We start from the raw sequence: 26831 nt of genomic DNA, 5'->3' as shown, positions 1-26831 counted from the left end.
GTGCAATGGTCTATTGACTAGTATTATATTTGCTTGTTTCATGAGCCAATATAAATTCATTGATAGTGATAAATATGCAAGGTCTATTTTTAATTGATTTTACTGAAGTGTTCAACGCTGTCCATAAGAACACTAGAGCCTTATAGCAATACGGGACCACTAGGTAGCGCTTCATGGTATTATGGGATCAATCCATACTGTTCTGAAGTTTTCTTTACAATACGCACTAAGTATTTTGTGCAATGGCAGCCATCTGAGCTGGCTGTTTCTACAAAGGAGTGCCTTAAAGGTTAATTTTAGGACCTATACTACTACGTACACATATTATTTCTATGTCCAACTGCCTAACAACATTGCAGTGTATATTATATCCAGATGACATGAAAACTTTTCATTTGACCGTAACATCCTTACCTTCATTTCAAACTGACCAGCTTGCTTCTCCCGAGTACTGGTGCTTTGCAAACAGATTACTTGTTAATGATAGGATAACTACGTTTAGTCTAAAAAAAAAAACTACCTGCTTATTCAGGACTTTAGTTTATTTTGTGAACGTATTGCATGTTGTAATCCCATTAACTGTTCAGGTATTCTCATTTATTCTGTTTTAAACGTCCGTGGACATGAAGTTTTTTTTCTTTGGTAAAAAGGCAGCTTATGCGCAAAAGGTATTGATTTCGGCTTGAAACCATTTTTCAGTCAATTGAAAGAGGCCCTGAAACATGTATCAGCGGTGTTTAAAGGGACACTAAAGTGCAAAAACAAGTTTGTCTATATCAGTCGATTACCGTGTTGTGAATACAAATATACCACTCACAGTAGCAGCAGTTACCTATTAACAGAGAAAATCCAAAAAGCGCAAAAACAGGTGTCTACTCCCCATCCACTTTTCCGCTGTACACTTTGCGACATCATAAACCGCAAATGCATGGTGAAACGAGATTGGTGGAGCTTTCCTAAGCGTTTCCCTAAAACAAAAATGGAGGCAGCAGGGACGTGCAAATGTGAAATAAATGTATGCAGGAACTTTTGATGGTCGCTCGCTTTTGAAAAGACAGAAAGCACAGCAAGCACACATCACAAAGTATGATGCCACATTCCAGGTGGTAGAAGCTCTGTTTCAGTTTCGATTTCATTGAAATTTTTCGCTTTGCGTACAAGTGCAGTCGAAAGATGCATGCATGCGAATGAAGGTGAGAGCCTACCGCGCCTGCTGACCACTAGCACATGTATACATGAAACAGCTGAAACAGCCAGTGGCAAAAGTAGATATTATTAGCACAATCGATGAGAAACGAGACTGCTGTGAGATTATTTGACCAAATCCAGACATATATTTAATACCTGCTACCAGGTGGAGGCATGTCCTGGGCATGTTCCCAGGAAAGCTTTACTGGCATCTTCTTTCCCCGCCAATAAAGAGCGGGAGCTTGGTGGCTGAATTTGCTGTACGCCACCGCACCAAGATGGCATTATTGCACCCTTCCTGATTGGCTCTGATGAAAATAAAAGCCAATGAGGACAGGCATTCTGGAAGATGGCAACGGTCGAGTAATACCGGACTCAGCTCGCTCTGGCCACTTTGTGGTGTGCTTGGAAACATCATAAAAAAAAATGGAAGGGAAACGGCAAAGAGAAATGGCAGCTCTAATTATTTTTCTCAGCAAACAAGGCATCATTGGCTGTTGAAGAAAAGCTGAGAAGGCTACAGAACACGTGACCTTTCAGTTAAAACAAAAAGTTAGTCGGCCTTTAGTGTCCCTTTGAGATGGTCCTGTATGCAAACGGGCATCATGTCAGTGTGAGAGCGCAAACAAACAAAATGTTGCAGAGGACTGGGAGTAATATATCAAGCTGCCTCAGCTTTGTACAGTATTAATGGGGGAAAAAAATTCCCTTCTCGGGTACACCCTCCCCCCCTTTCCTTCCATTCAGGGGCTCAAGGTAACCAGCTTCACTGTAAAAAAACTCGAGGCTTGGGACAAGCGTGTGCCTCAATATTTTAGTACCGCATGATGCAAGGCAAAAATGAAGTATTGAACCGCTTCACCAGCATTAGTAAAATTTGTGGGGTTGATGTGTATTTTAACATCGTTTGTATTGGTGAAAGAAAAATATTTTTCTTAATTTACTCTTGCACCTATAGTTACTTTCACAAGCTGCGTGCAGCACGGTGGATGCCATGTGGCTCTGGACAAGCCACCCAACAAGTGCCTTCAACTGACTGTAGCATTCTATAGAGGCTGGCTGAAGAACAGCAACAATGGGCGTTGAGGCCTTCTAGGAAGAACTGTTTGAACCCCCGGTGGAAAGGTGGAACCGACAGGTCCTGCCCGTGTTGTCGCTTTTCCTAGGCCGGCCACCATAGAATGTCGCATTGAGTTAGAGGCGCTCATTGAACAGATTGTTGAAATCCGTTTAGCATTCACCGTGCTGCAGGGAACTTCTGTTGTAAGAGTTTATTGCATGTTATGCTTTCCTGCACAGCTGTGGTGTTGTGCGGAAAAGTCGACAAGAAGGTCCACTCAGTGGTGGGAGAAAGGTCTACATACTTTGCAGCAAGGCCAACTTTTATGCCTGTTGTGTTCGTAAATTTTAATATATGCGAACACGAATACTCTATAGTGCGCTGTAAAGTGAATAAAACAGCAAATGCTATTCGGAAATTATATGAAGTTTTGTATACAGTAGCAGACCGATTTTTCAGACCTGGAGGGGAACTAAAAATAGTCCGAATAAAAGAGCAGTCCGAAAAATCCACGAGTCTTTACTCATATGGGACAACTGGCAGTTCCTCAGTAAAGTCTGAAATATCCAGCAAGTCTGAATTTTCGGAGTCCGGGAAAGCGGTCGGCTACTGTATTTGCACACCTTTATGCAGCTTTAGGCATTCTTCTTGGTTTGTGTTTTTTTTTTTCATACAAGTAACACGCCTTGTTTTTTTCAGTCTGGCAAGTTGTTGCTTCTCAAAATTCTGACTAATTTTAACAAACACGCACTGAAGCTTTTCTGTTTTCTCATTTTGGAATTTGCGGCCAATCGGCATTACAATGAATTTGTTTTAGAAGTTTAGTGGCATTTTTTAAATGTATTTTTCTATGTTTGTTTGCACTTGTTTGTTTTGTCTCTCTAAATTTATTATTCGGTCCCAGTATATTTGTTGACTTTGTAACACGTTAATTTCTTTTTTTTTGTTGTATTTTCCCGGTTTTGGGTTTAGTTTTTTTTTTCTGTTGTGTTTTCCTGGATTTGGATTTAATTTTTTCTGGTGTATTTTCTTGGTTTTGGGTTTTTTTTTTTTTTTTGCTCATATTTCACACATTTGTTGAGTCCTAGTTTTTCTTGTGTGTAGTAGGGATGGTCTGCTGTTTGCCTTGCCACCTTCCGCTGTATTTACCGTCGACCAGAAGTGTGTATACATTATGGCAACAAACTCAGTTGAAGTGAATTGAAATTTATATTACGTAGCTGCCTTGTTCCTGTTTTTGTAGCCCACCTCTCCTGTAATTGTTACTCTGTGGGGGGACTTAAAGGTAATAAAAGGAAATGAAATGTACTGGAGGTTCTGGATGTTGTTTATTTGCAATACCCAAGCAACCGCATTTTAATTCTGCAAGCCTTCACTTCACTACTGCACATGATCGTGCCGCCATCCGCCAAAATTGTTATTAGACTACAAACTTCTTGCGGGTGATCTCGCCGCTTGTCAGCCTACCCTAATCGATCACTTTGATGAAATTTTGTTTGCAGTAAGTTTTACACTAGTGTGCTGGCTTAGCTTATTCAAAATAAATTAAAACCTTGGAAAAGAACCCTTACTACTTGGTGCCAGGACAGTGTCGAGGAAATTTTGGTGTTAATAGAGTTGGTCTTAAAGATTTGATATTAAAAAAAGAGCTCATCTGTGGGCAAAAATTGGTTGCAAGAAAGCAGTGCAGGTATTCTTTTTTAGTGGGGTTGTTGCAATGTACTGTATCCTAGTCTTAGTGACTGAAATGAAAAAGCAAAGTTTTGAGATATCCCATTTTAGCATACCACTGAAATGTCGGAGCTCTGCAAGGCCTCCTTTCTCAGTTATGCCTGCCAGTGTCACTGATGTGAGCATCGCTGTGTTCTGTGACTGGCTGAGCTCTTTGTGGGATTTTCTTGTGTTGACTTGCGTGCTGGCACATTTTGTGAATGCTTTGTGTTAAACCTGCACTATTGTGGGATACCTTAGCGACCATATCCATTTATATTGTCTCCAGCGAAGATGGACGTGGATGCTGAAGGGGGATAAATGCTAACTTGCTGTGTGAATTCCACTGATAACACGTTATCGTCGCAAAGAGCAGTCCCAGTGTGAAAAAACAAAAACAAAAAAACGACGGTTTCAGCACAAGTGGCAGGCGAGGTAGGTGAAGAGTGATTGATTTGATTGATTTGTAGGGTTTAACGCGCCGACGCAACGCAGACGATGAGGCGCGCCGTAGTGGAGGGCTCCGGATTAATTTTGACCACCTGGGGATCTTTATCGTGCGCCGAAATCTCGTACACACGGGCGTTTTTGCTTTTCGCCTCCATCAGAAAAGCGGCCGCCGCGACCGGGAATCGAACCCGCGACCTCGTGCTGTAGGTGAAGAGTGCAAGTTGAGCAACGAAAACTAGGTGAACTTAAAACGCTCTGCAAAAAAAAAACAAAGTGGATTCACTAGAATCGCGATTGGATAAGCTGCTGAGAGGAGCGGAGGTTTGTTCACAAAGGAGCAAACAATTTATGAAAAGAAGTGTTTTGTCTGAAAGAAATAAAAATAATAACGAAGTGGAGAAGGTTCTGAAAGAATGAAAGAAAAAAGAAAAGCCAGGCATTTAAACATTTCTCAGTCGAGCTGTGCTTGATGGAAATGATTCGATGAACCGCTGTTTTAAATGGTGCCAGATAAAGTTACTTCAATGAAACAGCATTGAGTAAACTGTCTGGATCTCCTTGTGGGAGTCTGCAATGACTCTGTAAATTTCAGTTAATAAGTAGTACTACTAGCAGACTTACAACATCAGATGTTCAACTTATATGGGATGGTTTCGCAATTGTTTGAGCAGCGCGCAAGATGAATCCACAGCATCAGGTAAGCCTTGTGCGCCAGTGTGCTTCCTGCTTCAAGGTTCCTTAAAGGTCGAGGTCACAAAGCGTGGAGTTGTTGTCCCGAGGCACTTCAGCTTGGTCAGTAAATTAAACGCCCGTGTGTACGAGATTTCGGCGCACGTTAAAGATCCCCAGGTGGTCAAAATTAATCTGGAGCCCCCCACTACTGCGCGCCTCATCGCCTGCATTGCGTTGGCGCGTTAAACCCATCAATCAATCAATCAATCAATTGGTCAGTAAATTGTGTACCACTCCAGGTAACGACTCGAGAACCTGGAGCATAGGAAATCGGCTGCAATTGGCATCATCACCCTTCAAGAACAAGTGGCAAATGCCTGTAGCTGTCAATATTTTTTAGGGCTTTATAAGAGGAGGAGGATGACTGAAAAGGCACTGATAAGAGGCCTGCCCGTAGGCACAGGGTGTACGTTGAACTTGCGACTCAGCTCCCTCAATGACTTCAAAAGGGCTGTAAAGTGAACAAGTTTGTCTTCAGTCCAGTGTGAAGCTGTTAAACTGTGCTGCTGCTAAAGAAGTGGCACAGAGTTTTGGGAGTGGATGTTTTATCCATAAATATGAATGGGCCAAAATTTACCAAGTGATCTTTTCTGATTTGGGGGGGATTTAATAGAAAGCATGGAATTTCTACCTTTCTACCTGCATAGCATACTCAGTGTACTAAGAAAAACAAACCTGTTTATAAAAACAAACTGGCTCTCTCCTTAGGAGCTGATAATGATACATTTGGAGGCAGCAGGGGAGCACAGTAATGGCTGCAACAATTGGGTGCATGCTGATAAAATTGGTAATGCGCTGACTGGCATGTGGACGTGCTATTAATCAGAAGTTTATGAATAGCCGGGCATCCAACTGCTGAAAAAATAACTTTTGCACATGAATAACGTGCTAGGCACCAGGCACTGCAGAGTTTATTATTGCAACTGCAGCATGTTGGAAACATTTAATGTGATAGTATTTACACAGCCTACGCTTGAGTTTACCAAACTAAAATTTCAGCAAAAATTACCACACTGTAAATCATATATGTTGGGACCAGTAAGGATCCTCTTTTGTTCCCATTTACCAATACGCGTCTACCTGCTGCAGAGGCTTAGTGGCTAAGGCGGGCTGTTGAGCCCAAAGACACAGGTTCAATTCCCGGCCGTGGCGGCCGCTTTTCATATGGAGGCGAGAAGCAAAAACGCCTGTGTGTTGAGATTTTGGTGCACGTTAAAGATTCCCTGGTGGTCAAAATTAATCCGGACAGTGAATTAACTCCTCTCCCAAACTTCCCCCTCCAAAAAAAGGAATTTGCAGGAATCTGCACACTGGCTTGGTTTTCTAGCTAGAAATGTCTTAATTAAACTCCATTTCTAGTACAACCATCACGGATTGCAAGGGACTAGATGTTGGGCATGAACAAATCCAAATGCCATTTGGATAGGTGCCCTCATTGTGCAAGCTTTTTCAAAAATCCCATAAATTAGCATTTTGTGACCCCTCAAATTGCACAGCATTCACAAGCTAGATAAGTTATGACATATGAGACACTAATATTATTAATGAAACAATCCTTGATTTCTGTGGTTCAGGGCACAGAATGCAAAGAGGCGTGTGTTGACATATTTTAGCATGCACTAAAACAGGTCTGGAACTCTGCTTCATGGTGCAAAGTATGGTGCAGAGTTGTCAGCTACTTTGGACCCAGTGTTAGCCATACTGCTGTGGTTTGGGGATTCCCAGCATTCCTGCACGGCAGAAGTGGGCCCCGAGAGTGAAGTACAATTACAGGACGGCCAGGGTGCGGCCAGGTGCAGATGTGAAGAGATGCGTTGTACGGTGTGCGCAGATGACCGTGTGCTGGAGCTGGGTGCCCAGTGGGTTCATGGCGAAGAAGGCAACCCCCTGTATGGCTATGCGCTGTCCAAGGACCTCCTGGCCGACCCCCGGCGGCAGCAGTCCCTCGAGGGCCGCGGCATCTTCTGCACCGACCAGGGCACCCGGCTGCCCCAGGACCTGGTTGACGGGGTGGTCGCGGTGCTCAACCAAATCAAGGAGGAACTGGGCGGCCGGCGGCCTCGGCTGGCAGGCAACCAGGAGCTGTTTGCCCTCAGCGAGTTGCCCATCTCGGTGGGCGAGTACCTGCGCGCACGCTTCCACGAGCACCTCGAGGCGGAGAGCAACACTGCCGACGTGGTCCGGATGAAGTGGGCCATCTACGACTGGTACTGGCGCTTCGAGGTCATCGACAACTCCTGCTACACCCTGGATGAGCTCTCCTTCAAGAGCTACGAGGAGTTCGAGGAGTGCCCCGGCGTGTGGAACATCAACCTGCGGCACGGCTTCACCAGCGTCATCAACAGTCTCCTGGAACAGATTCCCGACGCCAACATCCGCTACAGCAAGGCTGTGAAGCGCATCTACTGGGACAATGTGTACTCCTCGCGGGAAACCAAGCAGCCGCGCTCCTCCATCAGCAACTCGCAGGAGACCGTGTGGGAGAACACCCCATTTGTCGAATGCGAAGATGGCGAGATCATATCGTGCAGGCACCTGCTGCTCACCATGTCTGCTGGCTACCTCAAGCGCCACTTAGATGGCATGTTCTATCCGAAGCTGCCAGAAAAAAAACGGGAAGCACTGCGCGGAATCGGCTTCGGCACTATAAACAAGATATTCCTCATCTTTGAGGAGCCCTTTTGGGAACCGGGCACCGAAGGGTTCCAGCTAATCTGGCTTGACGGCGAGTCTGAGGACACCAACAAGCCAGACTGGTGGGTCCGAGGGATATCGGGGTTTGACCTCGTGTACGCAAATCCCAACGTCCTGGTTGGGTGGATTGGTGGCAAGGCAGCCGAGCACATGGAGTCGCTGACAGACGACGAAGTACTCGACGCCTGTGTCCGAGTGCTATCCAAGTTCCTCGCCCGAGAGATTCCCAAACCAGTCTTCATGGTTAGGTGAGTGCAGAAGCTTCAGGCATCTCTCGCAGTGTCGCACATGTACCTCTGGTTGCAGGTCCTTCTGGTACACAAACCCGTACATTTTGGGAAGCTATAGCAACAGGCAGCTGCCGTACGATGCTTCGGATGTTCTCCTGGAAGCCTTCTATGAACCACTGACGGCAGACATTCCAGTGCACGGGGCAGCCAAGGTTGAGGTAGTGCATTATTCACTTCCCCTTGGGGTGACTCTCCTTACTGAATTGAATCGCTGATTTCAGTGGCCACTCGTTCTGTTTGCTGGGGAGGCTACGGACAAGGACTTCTACTCAACTGTCCATGGAGCAATGAGGTCAGGATTCCGGGAAGCGGACCGCCTGATCAACTTCTGGAGGTGTGTGTTGCCTTAAAGCATTTCACTGTGCTTATTCTGCACAAGGTATACTGACTTCTGCTTATTAAATGATTGGCTTTGAGAGTCAAGGAATTTAAGCGCATGACGGAAATACACCACACAAGTCGTTTGGCCACAGGCAAACTTGAGCACAATGTGGTGCATTGTCTCATCATCCAGCCCGTAGTTGGGGATAAGGAGATTGTTGGGGCACGTCGTGTTGAGCCCCACAGTGTACTTGGCGTGAAGCTGTCGGGTTCGGAGCATGCCGCTACGCGATTCAAACAGTAGCGCACTGACCGTAGAGTTTTCGTAGAACAGTTCCTTCCCGATGCCTGCTTTTCCACCACAGTAAACGGCCAAAGGTGCTTTTTCTATAGCTGCCTTCCGCCACCTCTCCTCCTCCATCTTGTTGACTTTCAACCGGACTTTCTCCCGCCATTCCCCCTCTGCGGTCTCGACAAGGTGTACAGGGGCTACACCGTAGCATTCGGCGAGGCTTTTCCTCCAAGCCACCCATTTGGTGGCAATACATCATAGCGTGATGTATTTGTACATCTTTCGGGCTCATTGGCCATCCAGCACATGGCTGAGGCGTAACTCATATGCCAGCTTGGCCACCGCCTCTCGTGCCTCGAAAGTGGACCATCCCAGGTCGCCCTGGATGGCCTCGTTTGGAACTCCTTTGTGGACACTCAGGGCTGCACGCCCAGCCTCCCTTTGTCGCGCCTCTAGGGCCTGCTGCATTGACGCTGCTGTGCATATAAAAACTTTACTGAGTCAGAGTCGGCACGCGACTGGCTTTCAGAGCTCCCTGGTGACCTCAAAATGGCTGAAATCCCAGAGCTCTCGAGATCCCAGAAAGGCCCAGCGAGTGACGGCCTTTTTCCAGAGCTTCTCCTCAAAGCCCTGGGTATAGCAAGACACTGCCATTAGGGTCACTCTGAGGTATTTGTATGCGACGATCCTCTCAATCCCGTTACTCTGGAAGGTTAACCTTGTGTCGTCCGTGGTGGCCCCCTCAAAGGCATACCTCATGGTAGCAGACTTCCGGGCACTGAAAGTTAACCCAAGAGCTGAACCCTCATCTGAACATATGTCCAGGAGAGACTGCATGTGTGCGCTGTTTTCTGCCGTAAGCACTATATCATCAGCATAGAATAAGGCTGGCAGTCATTGTGCCTTGCTACCCTTCTGCTTCATGTAGGTGACGTTGAAACCCTGACCACTCACAGCAAGCCTCCTCTCCAAGCTTGATACAAATGTACCATAAAGAGAAGGGGGGACAAAGGGCAGCCTTGTCGCAGTCCCGTTGAGACCTCTGTGGGGTTAGTGTTACGACATCCCAAGTGGATGACAACCTGCGTGCCCTTATAAAGGGCCTCCGAAAGCTGGAGCAGGTTTTCCTGTAGGCCCAGAGCTTCCAGGATTGACCACAGCCGCCGTGTGTGCACTGCGTCATTGGCCTGTGCCACATCCAGGAAGGCCAGCAGCAGTGTCCTTTCCTCCTTTGTGGGTGTCTCCCCTGCCCGGGAGACGATGAAAAGGTTGCCCTCCAGGCAGCACCGTGGCCTGAACACGTTCTGCAGCTCCACAATTCCCTCTGCCCGTACCTAGATGCAAGCCCGCAGAATATGGCAGAACAGCCTGTACAAGGCGGATATGAAGGTAATAGGCCGGTAGCTTTCTGGAAGGTCTGTCCCTTTCTTCCAGATGAGCCTCATTCTCGAGTGCCCCCAGCTCCGTGGCACCCTCCCTGTCATAAGCACCGAGTTCAAAGTATCCAGCATGACCATTTGTGTCTGATGCCTCACCCCCTTTAGCAGCATAGGGGGATCGAGCCCAGCAGCCAAACTACCCGATAGTTCTCTTAGGGCATGTTCCATTTTGCCCATGATTACGCTGTCGTTGGGGTCTCCGATGTCCATAGGTGGTTTGGTCATGCACAGACCGGAGTTTTGTGGCCATGAAATCCTCCAAGGCACTTTATCCTCTGCTCCAGTGACTCCTCTGCTCCAGTGATCGAGTCACGCAGGAGTTTGGGGAGAGAAGCTGCCGTTGGCTGCTGGGCCTTTATATGCCTCCCCACTTCCTTAAAATTTCGTGCAGTGCTCTTGTGCTGACGGCGCTGTGCAGTGGCTTGTTTTGCTTCTTGGTTGTGTTCCCACTGTGCCAAGATGTCAGACTCATCCTTAATACATGCCCAAGGTGCACTGGTGGGCATGGCATGCCTGTTGGCATGTTGCCAGTGCACTTGCAACCTCCTTGTCCCACCATGGCTTGGGTTTCCTCTTGCTATTGCTCATCTTACCATTTCTCTCCTTGTGCCCTGCTTGCAGTGCCACTTGGAGCTACTCTTCAAAGTCCTCATATGCCTGCATGGACAGCCGTTCTTCGTCTTCCTCTAAACGATCCATTGCCTCTTCAATGGCATGGTCTGACAGCACTCGGGGCCCTTTTGTGGGCTGCCTGGGCTGCGAGGGTACACAGTAACCCCCAAATGTTAGCCGGATGCTATTGTGGTCGCTACCCACACTGCACAATCCCTCGGTGTCTTCTCAGTGAGTCGAGGGAGAAGCATTGGTGGACACACACTCTGCATACCTCTCCCTTTTCTGCGCTGCCTCCGTTTTCTCTTGATTTTGGTTCCTGTGCATGAGAGATGCATTTGGTGGCTCTTTTTTTTCGCCTGGCCTCCTGTTGTCATGCTTCTGTCGGCCACTCGAGGGGTAGCCCACCTGTCCCCTTCCTGCCTTTCATTGAGGGGGCCATTCACCGGCCTGCGGTCAAGGCTCGTCGCTTGTGGACCCCTTTCAGTCTTGGTTTTGTTGCCAGCCACCTGACTGCCAGCTGGGGTACCCCCACGAGTATGGCTGTTCAGCTCGTTGTCCCCCGATGCCATCACTGGTCCTGCCAGGCTGCACGAAGCCCTAAAAAAGCGCAAAGCCTACACCCCAGGATCTCAGTGGCCATTGCTTCATGGTACCCTAGGTCGAGAATTTATTCAACCGGCTCCCAGTTGGTGCTCGAGAACTCCATGTTAGGCCCACCTTCCTGGCAGGCAGCCCTCGAAGCTTGCCATGGTTGTAGAGTGGTCTGGTGGCAGTCGACAGCTCTGGCACTCCATATACCTTGAAGTGGGGCAGTGGGGCTTTGCCCTGCCAGGAATCCAGGTTCCTGCACAGCTCCCGCACCAGACACTCGAGTGGTTCACCTAAGCAAGCCACGTCAGCAGCACCTACATGGAGGATGATCATGCCCTCCTTGTCGTTCCAGATCTCTGTGGCCTCATCAGCGCACTGCACACCTCCCACAGTTTAGCCCCTTTCTTTGCGCAGAAAGTCACCGATCTGTGCCACCTGGTTACTCGCAGAGTATTTGGCTTGACCCAGTTGGCATTGGAGTCCCCATATACATAGGCTCGTCGACCCCTGCCTGGTTTTATGCTTTCTGGCCCCTTGGCCTTTCCTGGTCTTTGGACTTCGGGCTTCTCCTACATCTCGGGGCAAGGGAGGGCCTGTTTGTGCCTCGTTTCCCTGCGTCCCTCAGTTGCCTGTCGCCATTGGTGTCTCCTTTGCTTGTGACCCCTGGCTGCCGGTCAGTGGTGCCTGCTGCATCTCTTCTGCTTCCGACGGACCAATGTTGCCTGCGTGCACTGGGCTGGTAATCGCTCGACGCGGTGTGCTCCGCTGCTTAGTGCAGGAGTGTTTGTCACCATGTGCTTAGTTTTTGCGGAACTTTCAACAGTTTCGGCCTATGCTGCGATGCTTTTCAAGGTGCTGACTTCGTTTGGCCAGCACTGTGCGGTCGTTGGTTGAGGGAACAACCAGAGAGAAAAAAATTGCTGGCAGCATATGCGTACGACACGGAGTGGAGAAAATGCAGTGCCGTTGAATGTTTATGCTGCATCACTTACCCGTAGACACCCAGTTGAGACACTGATGTACATCGTGGATAAACCGCAGAAACTTTGTACCGACGAAAAACTCTCTTGTAAGATTGATGCAGGATGGCAGCGAACAGAACAAAATTCATTTTTCCCACACAGGGCCATGACGAGTGACAGAATGGGACACCCTTAAAAGCTAAAAGTAAATAACTTTATCCTTAACAATATACCATTATAATTATTTCTGTTTCCTTGTAATCAAATTAAAATGACGTACATTGTTGAGGCAATACAACTGGTTAGCATAATAAACAATCCCCATTTCACCCAACCCAACGTTTTTAAGTTACGGCTGTTTGCTTAATTTTTTTTTTTTGGCGAACGCACTACAATGCCAAATGATATAAACAGATAACTTGCTCCATTGTACGCTGCTGGTCGATAGTAGCATAAGCAGGCAGCACAATGTGGAAACACATCTCAAGATATGCGAATGTTCTATTTGGAAAATAGTTCAATTTGGTTGCAACACCGATAAAGGAAAAGTTTCTTAGTACTACAATTACCAAACAGCCATTGCTGGTCGCGTAAAGCATTCATGGTACAATCAGAGGGTTGACAAAGATCGGCTTTGAGTGACAGTGCGCAAGTGTGATCATAACTTTGGAATAGTAGTTTGATTGGTTGTGCGGTTGTGTTGATTTTCTTCACAGTTAATTCATACTCATCACCAATCGTCATAAATCTGGTTCAGTAGGATCATCTCGCCAAAATTGTTCACAGCATGTCTGGAGAGTGTATTCAGGAAGCTTGACTGGGAGAACTTAGGTTTACGGTTATACAGGGAATACTTGAGCCTTTTGAGGTTTTCAGACGACATAGTCTTTCTCAGTGAATCTGCAGAACAACTCCAAAAAGTGATTGCGGAACTACAATCGGAGAGCTTCGCTGTGGGGCTGAAGATAAATATGAATGATCCCAACCATGAAAAAGAAATCTGGTGCAGAATAGGAATGTGTTGGGGTGCACTCGGCAAGCACTCGCAACTAATGAAAAGTAAGCTACCTCTGTCCAAAAGAATTAAGGTATTCAATCAATGCATCTTGCCAGTGATGACATGTGGAGCAGAAACTTGGCACCTTACCAAACAACTAGAAAGCAAACTTAGATCCGCCCAATGTGCCATGGAGCGAATGATGATAGGAGTAACGCTTAGGGACAGGAAACGAGCAACCTGGGTTAGGGAGCTCACCTGGATAGAGGATATCATAGTTCAAATTAAGAAAATGTAATGGACTTGGGCTGGCCATGTGGTACGATGCACTGACAATGAGGGCAACAGAGTGGACACAGAGGGACGGAACTGGAGGGAAGAGAAGGCCAATAACTCGATGGACAGATGAAATAAGAAAGTTCGGAGGCAAAGAATGGACTCCGGCAGTGCAGGACAGAGGCGGGTGGAGGTCAGTGGGAGAGGCCTTCATCCTGCAGTGGACCTAAATAGTCTGTTGATAATGATGAGGAGGATTATATTGTATTGCGATGTCAGCAGCATGGTAATCGTGGTAATCTCTTCGTCGAGAGTCCATCGCGAGTGCGGGTCAGTGAGACATACACGCAGCGCTTGCTCTGCATTTGCAGTATCCGCTTTTGTAGACATGCCTAATTAGGGAACATCACAAGCAAGGCAGCGTTGAAAAGTATTTACTTCCCGATATTGATTTTATGCCAGCCGACACCATACCGGTAGTGTTTGCATCGCAGAACTACGGAGTGCCAGCGGCACCACCACCACTGCTACTGCAGCTCGCGACAGACAAGGTCACCATCGCTCATGCTAGCAGCAAATTAGGACCTAAAATCCACAGTTGTGTTCATCAGCATGGTGATAAAAACAAAGCAGAACACACAAACAAGCACTGCAATGACAAACCACTACTGTTCGTTGGGTAATGCACAGAAACCGATCAGAGGCACGGGAAGAGGACCCTTGCAACACTTTTCTTACAGGTACTTTTTGGGCCCCATGTCTGTTCTTTGTGTAGTTTGTATACGGACGCAAAAAGAGTGATCAGGATCGCTGCGGAAATGAGAAAGTTATCCAATTTTTACGTCTACAAATGCAAGCAAATACGGCAGTGCCTACATCACGCCTGAAGCCTCCAGATATGACGAAGCAACGCGGCAAGCAAATGCGGCAGTGCCTACATCACGCCTGAAGCCTCCAGATATGATGAAGCAACGCGGTGGTCCTGCACACCCTGCAATTGGCTGAGCTTGCAGTATTTTGTATATGTCATTGTAGGCCTCTTCGATTATTCCTGCGCTTTCTAGATTAGTTTCCAATTAGTTCAGCGCAGGTGCCACCACTGCAGAAGCGGTCCTGCACTTTTTTGGTCTGCTTCTGCACCTCCTCTCAGTGAAATGCAGGGAAAGCCATGAACTCATCCTGCACTCCCTTCACCAGTGGTATATCAAAGAGAAAAGGGCAGGCGCCGCCCGCTGCACTCAAAATCAGAGGCGAGTGCTGCACTAACTGAATGAGTTCAGCAAGTGCAGCCAAATCGAAGACACCTTGTATCGTCCAAACGAGCCTAAATAATGATTTAGGTCGTATTTTTTTCTTAAAGAAAGCATAAAAACATAACTGCAGATACTAGTAACAAACGGCAGGCACTACTGCCTGCTTCGAGCGCTTGTGTGCCCTTTCAAGTATTTTCAAGCCGTGCTTTTCAATCCTCCCTGCTGTGTGGTGAATGAACCACTCTCAGCATCGCCCGGCGTCTGCGCGCTTTGCTAAAATGCACGCCAAATCGTCCGTCTGCATTCCATATGACGATGTCTATCCTTTGCAGATATCAGCGGCGACACCAAAAGTGGTGTAGTGAGTGAGCATAGAAAAGTGGACTGATACTTCGGGGTTTTCAGTCCATTGCCTTTTCAATCCACCTTTTTTCTCCAGCTGCAATCAACTGCCACGAAACAAATTCAACCAAGCTGTTTTGTTGGAAAACTGCTACCAAAGACCACTGTAATTCTAGCGGCGCATTCCTTTCTTGACTAGCTTGGCCTGCGTCGGGGGAGATCGCGACTGTGCAACAGCTGTGTGAGTTAAACGAGGGAGCTGTGGCTAAATTTTTACAGCAAAGCTGTTAGCCGCTTGGTGGTGGGAAAATTTCATGTCTTAAAGAAAAAACCCATGCAGGACCCAGCAGTTCTCGCCCAAGACTCGTGAGGCTAATCAGGAGTGCAGCATAGATCTCAGTATTCGTGTAAATAATAAAAAACACCACAAAACAAGCATCGAAAACCCCATGTGTTCTGGTAAAGATAAGGTTTGCAGCTGCTTTCGAAAGGGGAGGGAGTTGACGTCATTCGATGGCTAGCGCATGAATCAGGCTAGGAAGGAACCAGCAATTCTCGGCCAAGGCAGCGTCAGAACCCAGCATTTTCCACCAGAGAAGCCAAGTGCAAGCGACAAGCCCGCCAAGACGGCGAGGAACATCTCATATCCTCTCCCATCAGCATGTGTAGTGGTTTACAACAGCTGCGCTGGGCATCCACTTTCGCAGGGCAGGATGGCGTCCATTTTTCATAGTACTATTAGCATGATGGGGCTAAGCTGCAAAATCGGTTCGTGATAAACAAACGTTATCAGTGCCAGAATTTCTAGAAAACTGCTAAATATACTCGGAGATATATATTCGCTGACGCCCAGGCATTGTATGCCAAATTTTTGCACCTAGCCACATTACTGGAATGGCCGCGTAGTTGACACACCAGACTCTTGTTTTGAAGGTCAGTAGTTTGATCCCGCGGAGGCTCTTTTGTGTATCTGTGTGTGAGCATTTCATCTCACAAGTTCTTTTTTGTAAACCAGGATATGCGACCTTCTCGCCACTGTGTGAATCCACAAATGGAGTTCACATCAAGCCTCAGTAGCAAAGCAGCGCACACACGTCACTCATTGAATCACTCGAGGCATAACATCAAGGTAAGTCTTGTTATGAACAGCCGCCCTGTTAACCAAAAATAGCTTGGAGAGTGTGGTAGAGTTCAGAAAAATGAGCCTAGAAACACACACCTATGCAGCGACTTTTATGACAACAATAAAGGTAGTGCATTGCTCTTTGAGGCCCGGGCTGGCTGCTTGAGAACTGGAACTTGCGAGCAAATATTCTCCCCAGGATGAGACGCGAGGGATGTGGCAGGGATAAAAAAACAATCGACCACATAGTAATAGAATGCCAAAAGATTCAGCCAGCTAGAATTGGGGGGAAAGTCCTACTTCCTGAGGCACTGGACTTCACAGTTGATGGCAGCATTAACTGGTCAGCTGTAGACATTACTAAACAGCGGCTAGAGTATTGGTGGAAAAAAAGCAGGGAAGAAGTGGATAAAGTGTCATCACAGCCAGAGATGGCGGCAGGGCAGAATTAGAGAGAAATAGATGTAGGTTAACTAAATTTAATTAAATGCCTAGCGTACGCAAGATGGTGCACGCCGTCGCCCCGATTCAAAGGAGAGGCCGTTAATCATCATCATCATTATCATCATCATTGCGGTGCAACCGAACGACACCATTAAGAAGCACGGAAAGGAGCTTCCTAGGTCAGACAACCGTGGGCTTAAAACTTAAATAACACAGCATTTTTCGCTGCCCTCATTGGTCCCACGATGCGATGTCATTGGGAAGAACGGAAAGCGAGCAGCAGTCCCCTGGTTTTTGAGAGAGATCGTAGAATTTCTTTGAATAACTCTTTAATTTCTGCACGGATCTTGATAATTCCTTTTGCGTCTATCTCTGCGTGACACGAAGAACAGACATAAAGCCCGAAAAGTACCTGGAAGAAAAGCGTTGCAGGGGTCTTTTTAACAGCCCAGCATGGCGGTTGTGGCGTTCGCTTCATAGACAGCGCTGCTGTCTGGTCAGAAAAAGCAAATGGTGGCACTCACGTCTAGAAATGGAAATGGTGTATAAAGGAATATGTTCCAGCCTTCTCCACATTGTACGCTTTACGCTGTCAATAAGCCCTTGGCTACAGGTCACATGCTTCACTTTCAGTGCGATGGTCTGTGGCGCAGAATTCTCAGTTTTGTCCATTTCATGCCAAAAATGTCCATTTCAGGCAAGCCCTGATTGGCTGAGGGAAGATGGCACGGATGTGTTGTAGCACTAGCAAGGTTTCTGTGCATGTCATTGGTCAGAGGCCTCGTAAGTGCAACAGCGTCACGATTGAAACAACGCGAAATGGGCGTTTTTGAAACGACACAACTCGAAATTCAGCCCCTGGTCTTTTCCTTTCGTGGTGTGGCTTTTTCGCATGCACGAGCAGGCTAGAAACGAGAGATACGTCCCTACAACAGTGGTTCTTGAACCATATATATAGTATTAAAAAAAAGTGGTGGAGGATATGAACGTGCTAGGAATCGGCGCCTGCATCCCACAGGGGAGGATATAGTCGTCGATGCCGGACCATTCAATTTTTTGGCCTCAAATTTCATCACTTGCACTCTTGTATTACACACACCTTGCATGTATGCATTTGGGTGTGTGTGTGGCTTTTGCAAAGGTTGAGCATCGTACGAAAATGCCAACTTAACTAATGATGTTTGCTGAGCAGCGGGGATTAAAAGAAATTTGAACAACAGAGCACACAGCCTCCGACGCATGCCAGACTGTCTGGCTGCACTGTCAGTAAACTGCGCGCATGCGTAGTTCTTTCAGAGCGTTTGAGAGTGTGGCCTACTGTTGGAGGAAATGCTTGATAAAGAAGCGACGCCAGGAATTCATTTTGAGGTGTCTTTTTTACGCTCTGTCGCCACTGAGCATCCTGTTATCTACTACATTCGGGAGCCAAGCGCGCGGCAGGCTGATTGCAGCGAGCATAGTGCCCTTCAACGATCATCCCGCTCAGTGGCGACGCAGCGTAAAAAGGCGCCTCAAAATAAATGGCCGGTGAGGCCACACTATAAAACACTCTCGAAGAAGTGTGCATGCGTGCAGTTAAATGACTTTGCAGCCAGATGGTGCAGCATGTGTCGGAGGCTGTGCGCTCCGTTGTTCGCATTTCTTTTCATCTCCCCTGTACAAAGAATCATGTGACCGCATATTTTGTGACCTGTGTTGCCACTGGTGGCTACTTGTCGCCAAATTGGCGAATTTGAGAGGCCCATGGCGACCTAAAATTATGAATGGCGACATGGCAAATTTCTGGCGATGTTCGGCTGAGGTCTTGATCAAGATGAGTGATGCCTTTAATGGCAAAAGCACACAAAGTGAATTCAAATACAGGAAGCATAACAAATCTGTTTACAGACAACACTTTCAGTGGTGGCGTTTAAGTTCTCCGCTGCAGGTATTTTTTAATGTCAAACACATGAGCTCCTTGAGCCCAACTTTTTCCTGCCACTGCTGCTGCCCCTTCCCCTGGCGTACTAGCCTTCCCACTGCAGCACTGGGAATGCTAGAGCATAGAGATAAAAAATGGCTACCTTTGGTGCCTTTTTGCTCATCATTTCGCGAAATTGACAACGCAAGTGTGACAGTCTTATTTTTTTCATAGCTGCTGGGGTACAACAGAAAACAAAAGAGCACAGAAAAAGGAGATTCGCACTATATGACAGTTCACAGACCCTCCAAAATGCCATCGTGGGCCCCATATAAAAACCACTGCCCTAAATAATGAGGTTTCGAATGTCATACTTGAGGACATACTTATAGCATCCTTGATAAATACGCACTGGGGTTGCCCCCAAAACTGGCGCAGTGCGCAGTGCCCTACGACGGTGCGTACCGGCACGGAGCGTTGATCGAGGACAAACTAAGTGGTTCTACACTAGCATCATCTCTTGGGCTATGAGAGCCACTCATCAAAGCGTTGACAAGTTCCAATAAAGCAGCCCAATATGAGGCAGCGCTGCTAAAAACTCATATTTGTTAAAAGCCGCCACACAACTTATATCCCTCACACATGCATGACAACGTACTCCGACTAAACAGCCACCTCGTCTTCTGAGAGCCACAAGAACGTGAGTGCCTGCAGCCACGGCCTTTCACTCCGCTACAGCAAAATATGTAATGTTAGAAAGTTATCCAATTTTTTGTCTACAAATACAAGCAAATGCCAAAAAAAAAAAGTACTAGAAACACACACCTTCATGGTCCAGAAACTCCAGTCACTGTGCGTGACACCTCATTTAAACAAAACAAATGAAACACTCCAATACTTACTCCTACTGGCTGGCCATGCAGTCTAGCTTCTTTGCAGTAAGCGAAATTCCTACATGGCACACAACATTTGTGGGCTCATGTGCAACCTCTGGCCCTTATTAGTGCCAGTTCTGAGTTCGTTGCATCGCCTTCTGATGAATACGCAAGCAAGTCATCCTTGTCAGCAACAATATACAGCCGTTTTGCCTTCACACGAGTGCATCGACGCGCCGTCGCTGCAGCAGATGGCGGAAAAAGCCGCTTCCTCGGCGTCGTTTGTGAGCATCTCCGGATTGCACCCCTGCACTCCGTCAACTCTCGGTGCACAACGGGGCAGCCGAAAATTGCCTCACGACGGTGCGCACCGGACAGATAGTGCACACTGGTGCGGTTTATCGAAGATAAAAAGGCGCACTGGTGCGCCCCAGTGCGCACTGGTGAGGTTTATCAAAGATATCAAAGATGCTAATAAAGGGGCCATGCAGACAAAACACAAGTTTGGTTCATTCGACAGATTGCCTCGTTAGAATCATACTGACACCACTTTTAACGTAAACTTCGCTCAAATAAGCTATACTATACAGGGTGACCGAAAAATACTGTAACGCATCTTAAATCTTATTTTATTTGATATTGTTTGCAATTTCTTTCCCTAACATTATTCAATTTCGGTTCCTTGCTCTATATTTGATATATAACTGCGTATTTTTGTTTTCTTGGTGCCCTGTTTTTTAGGAAAAATGGTCTCCGAAGAATTGCGCTACACAATCGTCGCACGGCACAAGCAGGGGATGACGGTTCCGAACATTGCGAAGATGCTGAAATTGCATCGTGTTCAAGTGCATCGCGTCCTCAAACGGTTTCAAGAGACACGGGGTTATAATGACCAGCATTGAAGTGGGAGGCCTCGAACGCAAGAACCAGGGAGCTGAAATTGGCCGTGAGTAAGAAGATCAGGAGAAATCCACTGAGAAGCATGAAGAAACTCGCGAGAGAACACGGAGTAAGCAATTCAGCAATGCATTTACTGAAGGTCACGGTGTGCAAACCAGCGAAAGCCCAAATGCTCACGGGTAAAATGAAGGCCCCGACTAGAAAAATGCCGCTGGATGAAGCAGCTGAGCCGCAGTGAAGCCCTCAACCGGATTCTCTTCACGGATGAGAAGATTTTCACCATCAAACCGGTTTTCAATTTTCAGAAAAACCGAGAACTCTTGCCTAAGGGTTCTTCGCAAACTGTGAGAGTGGAAAAACCCATTTCCCCAAAAGCATCATGGTCTGGGCCGGAATTTCAGGACTTGGAAAAACCAAGCTTGTTTTTGTGCTGAAAGGGACAAAACCCAATGCCAAGGTCTACCACGAGCTGATCCTGGAGGTCGCCATCATTCCATGGGCTGAAAGACATACAAAAAACATGGACTAGTGGCTTCGGCAGGACTGGGCCCCTGCCCATGGAGCGTAGACGACTCGTGAGTGGTGTGAGGCGAACCTTCCCGGTTTCTGGGGGAAGGATATTTGGCCGTCGAATTTGCCTGATCTCAACCCTATGGACTTTTCTGTTTGGGGGATCCTGGAGCAAAAGGCATGCTCTTTCAAGCACAAGTCAATTGAGTCAATCTAGAAAAGGCATGGGAGGAATTAACTCCAGAAGACATCACATCCATTTTGAAGAACTTCTGAAAGCGTGTTCATGCCTGTATAAAAGCACAGGGTGGACATTTTGAAACAGGAAATTGAGTTCTTGAATATAATTGATTGGCCTTACGAATAGAACGAAGCACGCCTTGTTTCGTTCATTCATTAAAGAGCTATGGTCTATGGTTTCGTTCATTCATTTAAGAGCTATTCGTGTTACAGTATTTATCGGTCACCCTCTAATTAGGAAAGAAGGGAATGCCCATGCGATCCACTAGCTCATTTCCTGCAACAAAACCTATGATGTCATATGCCCGGCTGTGTGATTGGATGAGGCCAGCAAAAGCAAACGCAAATTAGGCATGGCTTATAAGCTTGTCGAACGAGCTATTTGTCCTTAAATTTAGGGCACATTGTTTTTATAGCAGTAAGAATTGTGGGGTGGACAATTAAAGTTACGAACACATAAACACTGGAGCAGTTAGTATGGCACTTTGCCGGCTGACACTGCCTAACACAGCCGTCAGACACATTGGACTTGTCTGACACAACACTGACCAACTGACATAAGCGAAACAGTCACTTACATGACCATGTTTGTCAAGTCGTAGCTTATGTTTTAGGAAATGGTTAGTATGAACCATACGGCAGGTCACACCCGGACTAGAGCGGCGGCGTGCGTGCATTGGTACAGCCTTCGCAAGGGGCCTAGTTCCTGCCTGTGGCCGCTGCAAGGAGCCGGCGCTGCGAGCCCACTCTGCTGATGCGTGCATCTCCCACTTCGCGGGAGAGCTATGCACCGCTGCTGCTCTTATTTTCTTTCTTTCTTTCTTTTTTTTTTTTTTTTTTTTTTTTCTTTTTTTCGCTACAATCCTGGGTACGGACTTACACAAAATAGGGGGAAGGGGGACGGGGTAGGAAGCAACCGGCGAAGACAACTCCATGCACATCCACAAATAATGACTTCCGGTATCATTTTTGTGTCGCACGCTACGCACCAGCCACACGCGGCTTCGATGTATGTTTGCAATTTCTCTAAAGAAATTAATCAAATAATTGGAAAATAAGACAGAGCATGGAAGTATTCCTATATATTAGTAGCTTTGGTTTTTCCTGTTGTCTCGTTTTATTTTAATTGGCCAGATTTAGGGGAAAACCCCAAAGCGGAGTAAGTTTCTGGGAAGGAAAATTTGACATCCACCTCAATGCAACAATCAAATTTTCTTTCGCTTGTTTTGTTTTATTTACTTTTGTACTCTCACTCAACCCCTGGTTGGGTGAGAACCAAGGCGATGGCTACCTCTTCTGCTGCCGTCATGTCTGAACGTAAGCAGCACTGTAGCGTCAGAAAATTCTTTCATCTTCTCTAAATGTACCTGATTAGAAGGGGGGTGGGCTTGACAATTTCCCTCGCTCTCTGAAGTGAGAAAATGACCTTGCGTGTTCAGGAACCCAAACGAAAGTGACAAAACAAAAAGATTTCCGTGATAGGAACTATGTTAAAGCCGTAGGCATAGCCTTGGGGATGCACAAAGAGGCGGGTGCATCGTCACCCTCTGGCGTGGAGGCATTTCTGGTACCATGTAGCACCAACTGCTTGAAGCTATGCTCTGTCAAGTGTGTTAATTCTGACCACCAATTCAGGTCCAGCAACTGGCAGCAACACATGAAAATTGCATGAATTTGATAGGTTGTATCTAACTATGATCGTTTGGTACAAGAGCCATTTGATTATTCATGTGTCTAATTTGTTGTATACGTGCTATAGTGAATTGCGAATACCTTACATAACTTTGCCCTGCTCGTTTGACGGGCAGAAGCAGTGGCTACGCACGTTAACTCTTAGTTTTCGAATTCATGTCCCCGAATGTTGCTACTGCGTACTTTTGTACATTATAAGTAGTAGTAAAGGCTTTTTTATTACTAGAGGTGGGCGATTGGTCGATGAACCTTCCGATTATTGGATGAATGTTCTAGTCGCTATAATTTTTTTAAATCAGTTGAAGTCAAGGCGAGCCAAGCGCCAATGACGATCTGGATCCCTTGGAAGGGTGCCATGTGCAGAAGTCCCTCCTTTCTGGAACTAGCACCCATTGTAAAAAAGGCTGCTGCGCGTCCCTCTGACCTCAACGCCATTTTTAATCCCATTTACTTCCTGTCCTCATGCGAGCGTGTGTTGAACAAACGCTCGCGTGCTGTGCTGATCAGCACAGCCGGGATGACTGTCAACAATAAAAGAAACTCCCTGCTGTCGGATCGAATTGTCAACAAATTTCTTGGCCTCCGCAACTGCATGGACGAGTTACCATTGGTCGGATAAAATGACCTGTATACAGTAGCATCGACAATCCAATAGAAACAACAATTGAAAATGGTCTCTTTCTAAGCCATTTTTAAATGAATACGTCCGACTAATTGGTTAAGTAATAGATTGTTCGACCAATCGAATTAAAATTTTAATCGACACCCAGCCCTATTTATTACATTATAACAATACAATAATGCGCATAATAGTTACAATAATAGTAAGTATTGACCATTTTTCAGTGGCAGCCAGGAAGGCCTATCGGCAATCCCAGGGAGCGTATGAAAACACGATTGAATGATAAAATATTGTTATTAATATTAATATTCGTATTATCGTCTAGTGGAATATCATCGTAATCCCTGCAAAAAAAACCCCCACCTTTCTAGGGCGCACCCACAAATTCGCCCCTGATGGCGAATAAGTGGTCAATATCGTTCGTTGTCCGGCGTTGTCTGGCCCTGACAAAAATTTCGTCGAAGTCCGGCGTCCAGCATGCAGGTTTCACCGCAATAATATAACGGAGCTACGAAATTATGCTTCAATATGGTTGCTGATAAATCACATGAGCACGAACGCTGCGGAAAAAGCCCCCGCGCGCTTACAACAGCCTTCAAATGCAAGCGCGCAAGGACCAGGCAAGGGTAGGCTCCCACAGCCCCCACGTGGAGAGCGGCGGAACTTCACGTCGGGACGGGTCTGCATTGTTCTCGCCACCGCTGCGAAGGCCATATCAACACAGCACGCGCCGCCGCTCTAACCCGGCCGTGGGCAAGTATAGAAGTCAGGCCAGAAGCTAAGTGCGAACGCTGGCACTTCAGCAGTATTGCAGCGCCATTTATGAAGGTGGGTGATAAACAAGATAACCAAACGGACGTCTCTGAGATGGTAGCAGGCGTGGTCGGCAGGCTATCTTTAGTTTTAAGGCCCTGCTCTGGATACGGCGTTGTCAGCGTCATGAAAACGCGATTTAGCAAGATAATTGAAATTTTGGCTCAAAATGTTGAATTTCTCAGTGAATAAAGCATCGTTTGCTGCCAGACAAGCGCAAAATCTTTTGAATAAAACAAACTTGTATTTTGTCTGCATGGCCCCTTTATTAGCATCCTCGATAAACTGCACTGGTGCACACTGAGGCGCACCAGTGCACCTTATCATCCTGTATAAATCGCACTGGTGCGCACCATCTTTCTCGATAAACCGGGGCGCACTTTCGCGGGGCAATTTTCGGCTGCCCCGTCGCGCACTGAGAGAGTCTGACGGAGCGCAGGGGTTCAATCCCAAAACGCATCGCGGACGAAGCCACGGAAGCGGCTTCCTCCGCCGTCTGCTGCAGCGATGGAGAGTCAATGCACTTGTGAAGGTGGAAACGGCAGTGTATTGTTACTGACAAGAATGGGTCGCTTATGACAGCGACTCGGCGGGCTCAGATTGGGCGCTAATAACGGCCAGTGATTGCATATGAGCACACAAACATTATGTGCGATGTAGGAATTTCTCTTACTGCAAAGGCTGTAGGGATATAGTCATTGTGTTGTTCGAGTGTGGAGTGCCTATACCGTGAAGGGCCTACATATTTTGCCATTGCTGAGGTGCAGGCTGACTGCAGGCACTCGTGTTTTTGTGGCTCTCAGAAGACGAGGTGGCTGTTTAGGAGTATGTTGTCACGCTTGTACGACGGATATAGGTTGTGTGGTGGCTTTCAAAAAATATCAGTTTGAAGCAGCACAGTGCTGTGTTATATTGAGCTGTTGTGTAAGAACTTGTCAATGCTTTGATGAGTGGCTCTCATAGCCCAAGAGATGGCGCTCGCGTAGAACCGCTGTTTGTCCTCGATCAACGCTTCTGGCTGGTGTGCACCTTCGTGGGGCACTGTGCACCGTGCCTGTGCACTGTGCCTGTGCACTGTGCACCGTGCAACCCCAGTGCGCGTTTATTGAGGATGCTATACTGTGTCTTCCTGCTGCAGTGTTGTGGATGTTGAAGGTACTTGGCGTTCGTGGATGTGCATTGCGCACAGCCTGAAATTTATGAAATTTTGGTGTATGAAATTTAGCTGTTTAGCCGCGACTAATTTGTGAGAAATTAGTGAGGTAGCAGTCGTAAAGTACTGCAGAGCACCCGTTTGCACTTTTTTTTTTTATGGACACCCTCAAGTGTCAACATGTTTCAGCTCCAGGTGCTCCACAAAATCTTGGCAACGCTTTCAAGCTTTCGCGTAGGGACTGTCGTGACCTTATGGTTACAGCCTGCTAATTTCGTGCTTTATTTTTTCTCTGCCTAGAAAACGGAACGACATACTTGAATCATCAACTCGCGGGCCACCAAGACTGAGAGACTACCAATGAAGGCGTACCATTTGTCCACTTGTTTGACAATCAAGCAGCAGCGAAGAACGGCAGAAACCACTTTGAGAAATTTTGCTGGAATGTAGATACGTGTAGTGATCGTCGCCAAAGTGCATGGCACAGATTGTATGCAGTTCTGTGCGAGTTGCACCGCATAGCAGGGCTACCTAGAGCCCAAGCACTTGTTTTTGTGCCATAGTTGCCACCAGCACTCTCAAGAGATTTCCATGTGCCATAACTATTACATTCAAACCTTGTTGCACTTGTATCGCCTGCTGTAATCCACTTGTTAGGTCTGCTATTGCAGTTTCAAGTGCCAAGTCTATTGCAAATAAATGCAGTTGCTTTGAGGAGGCAAGTTAAAAACCCATTGCCTAGAGCAGTCATAGCATCACTAGCTTTGCACTGCTAACCTCATTCACTTGTATACAAAATGGCCTCTTTACAGCATGTTTAGACTTTCGATCCATTAAGCTAAATTCCCATTCCCAAAGTGTAAGCACTGCAGAAATAGTTAGGTGCTTGTTTCTTCCCAAAGTGTAAGCTCTGCAGAAATAGTTAGGTGCTTGTTTCTGCATCATTTGCAAGCGGTTATGCATTCTAGCTAGTCCTAGCAGGTTGCTCTTCTTCCTTTCAATATGCAATTACACCGAGTGCCTGTTCCTAAAAAGTGAATGTCGATGCCCGCTTTCGAAGCTCTTCAGAACGTCAGCCACGAAGAGTGCACGTTCACCTTCATTCCAAGTGTATCCTGAATTGTCGGTGATAACAGGCAAGTCTTTGCTCTACACCAGGCTTGGATGCTGTAGTGCATTGTGCCACACTGTTTCACCAGAAAAACTGGTGCTGTTCTAGTTTTTATCTACAATAAAGTTTACTTATATTCAAATTTTTCATACCTTTGTGTGATGTTTTTATACAGTAGCTGGGGCCAAGTGAAAAGGGGGTGGGGGGTGCTCCCTCCGACAGGTGGCAAGTAAAGT

General features: G+C 46.8%; 1 protein-coding gene across 5 annotated transcripts in view; it reads left to right on the top strand.

Moving 5' to 3' along the window:
• Positions 1 to 26744, top strand: part of LOC144156045 (uncharacterized) — a 54382-nt gene extending 27638 nt beyond the window's left edge. The window contains exons 7-11 of one of the 5 annotated variants that reach the window (XM_077687823.1): positions 6972 to 8082; positions 8141 to 8282; positions 8346 to 8458; positions 20296 to 21029; positions 25785 to 26744. In XM_077687823.1, coding sequence (XP_077543949.1) covers positions 6972 to 8082; positions 8141 to 8282; positions 8346 to 8458; positions 20296 to 20443 — 1514 coding nt within the window. In that variant the 3' untranslated portion in view covers positions 20444 to 21029; positions 25785 to 26744. Of the gene's footprint in view, positions 1 to 6971; positions 8083 to 8140; positions 8283 to 8345; positions 8459 to 16227; positions 16342 to 20295 lie in introns of all 5 variants that reach the window. The other 4 variants (XM_077687825.1, XM_077687826.1, XM_077687824.1 and 1 more) reach the window with 4 other exon arrangements.
• The last annotated feature ends 87 nt before the right edge of the window (positions 26745 to 26831 follow it).

Source organism: Haemaphysalis longicornis, unplaced genomic scaffold (genome assembly GCF_048455015.1).
Source record: "Haemaphysalis longicornis isolate Haplotype H1 unplaced genomic scaffold, Haemaphysalis longicornis Haplotype H1 scaffold_1, whole genome shotgun sequence".
NCBI lineage: Eukaryota > Metazoa > Arthropoda > Arachnida > Ixodida > Ixodidae > Haemaphysalis > Haemaphysalis longicornis.
Note: the sequence above shows the minus strand (reverse complement) of the source record. Positions and strands in the feature narration are given on the sequence as shown.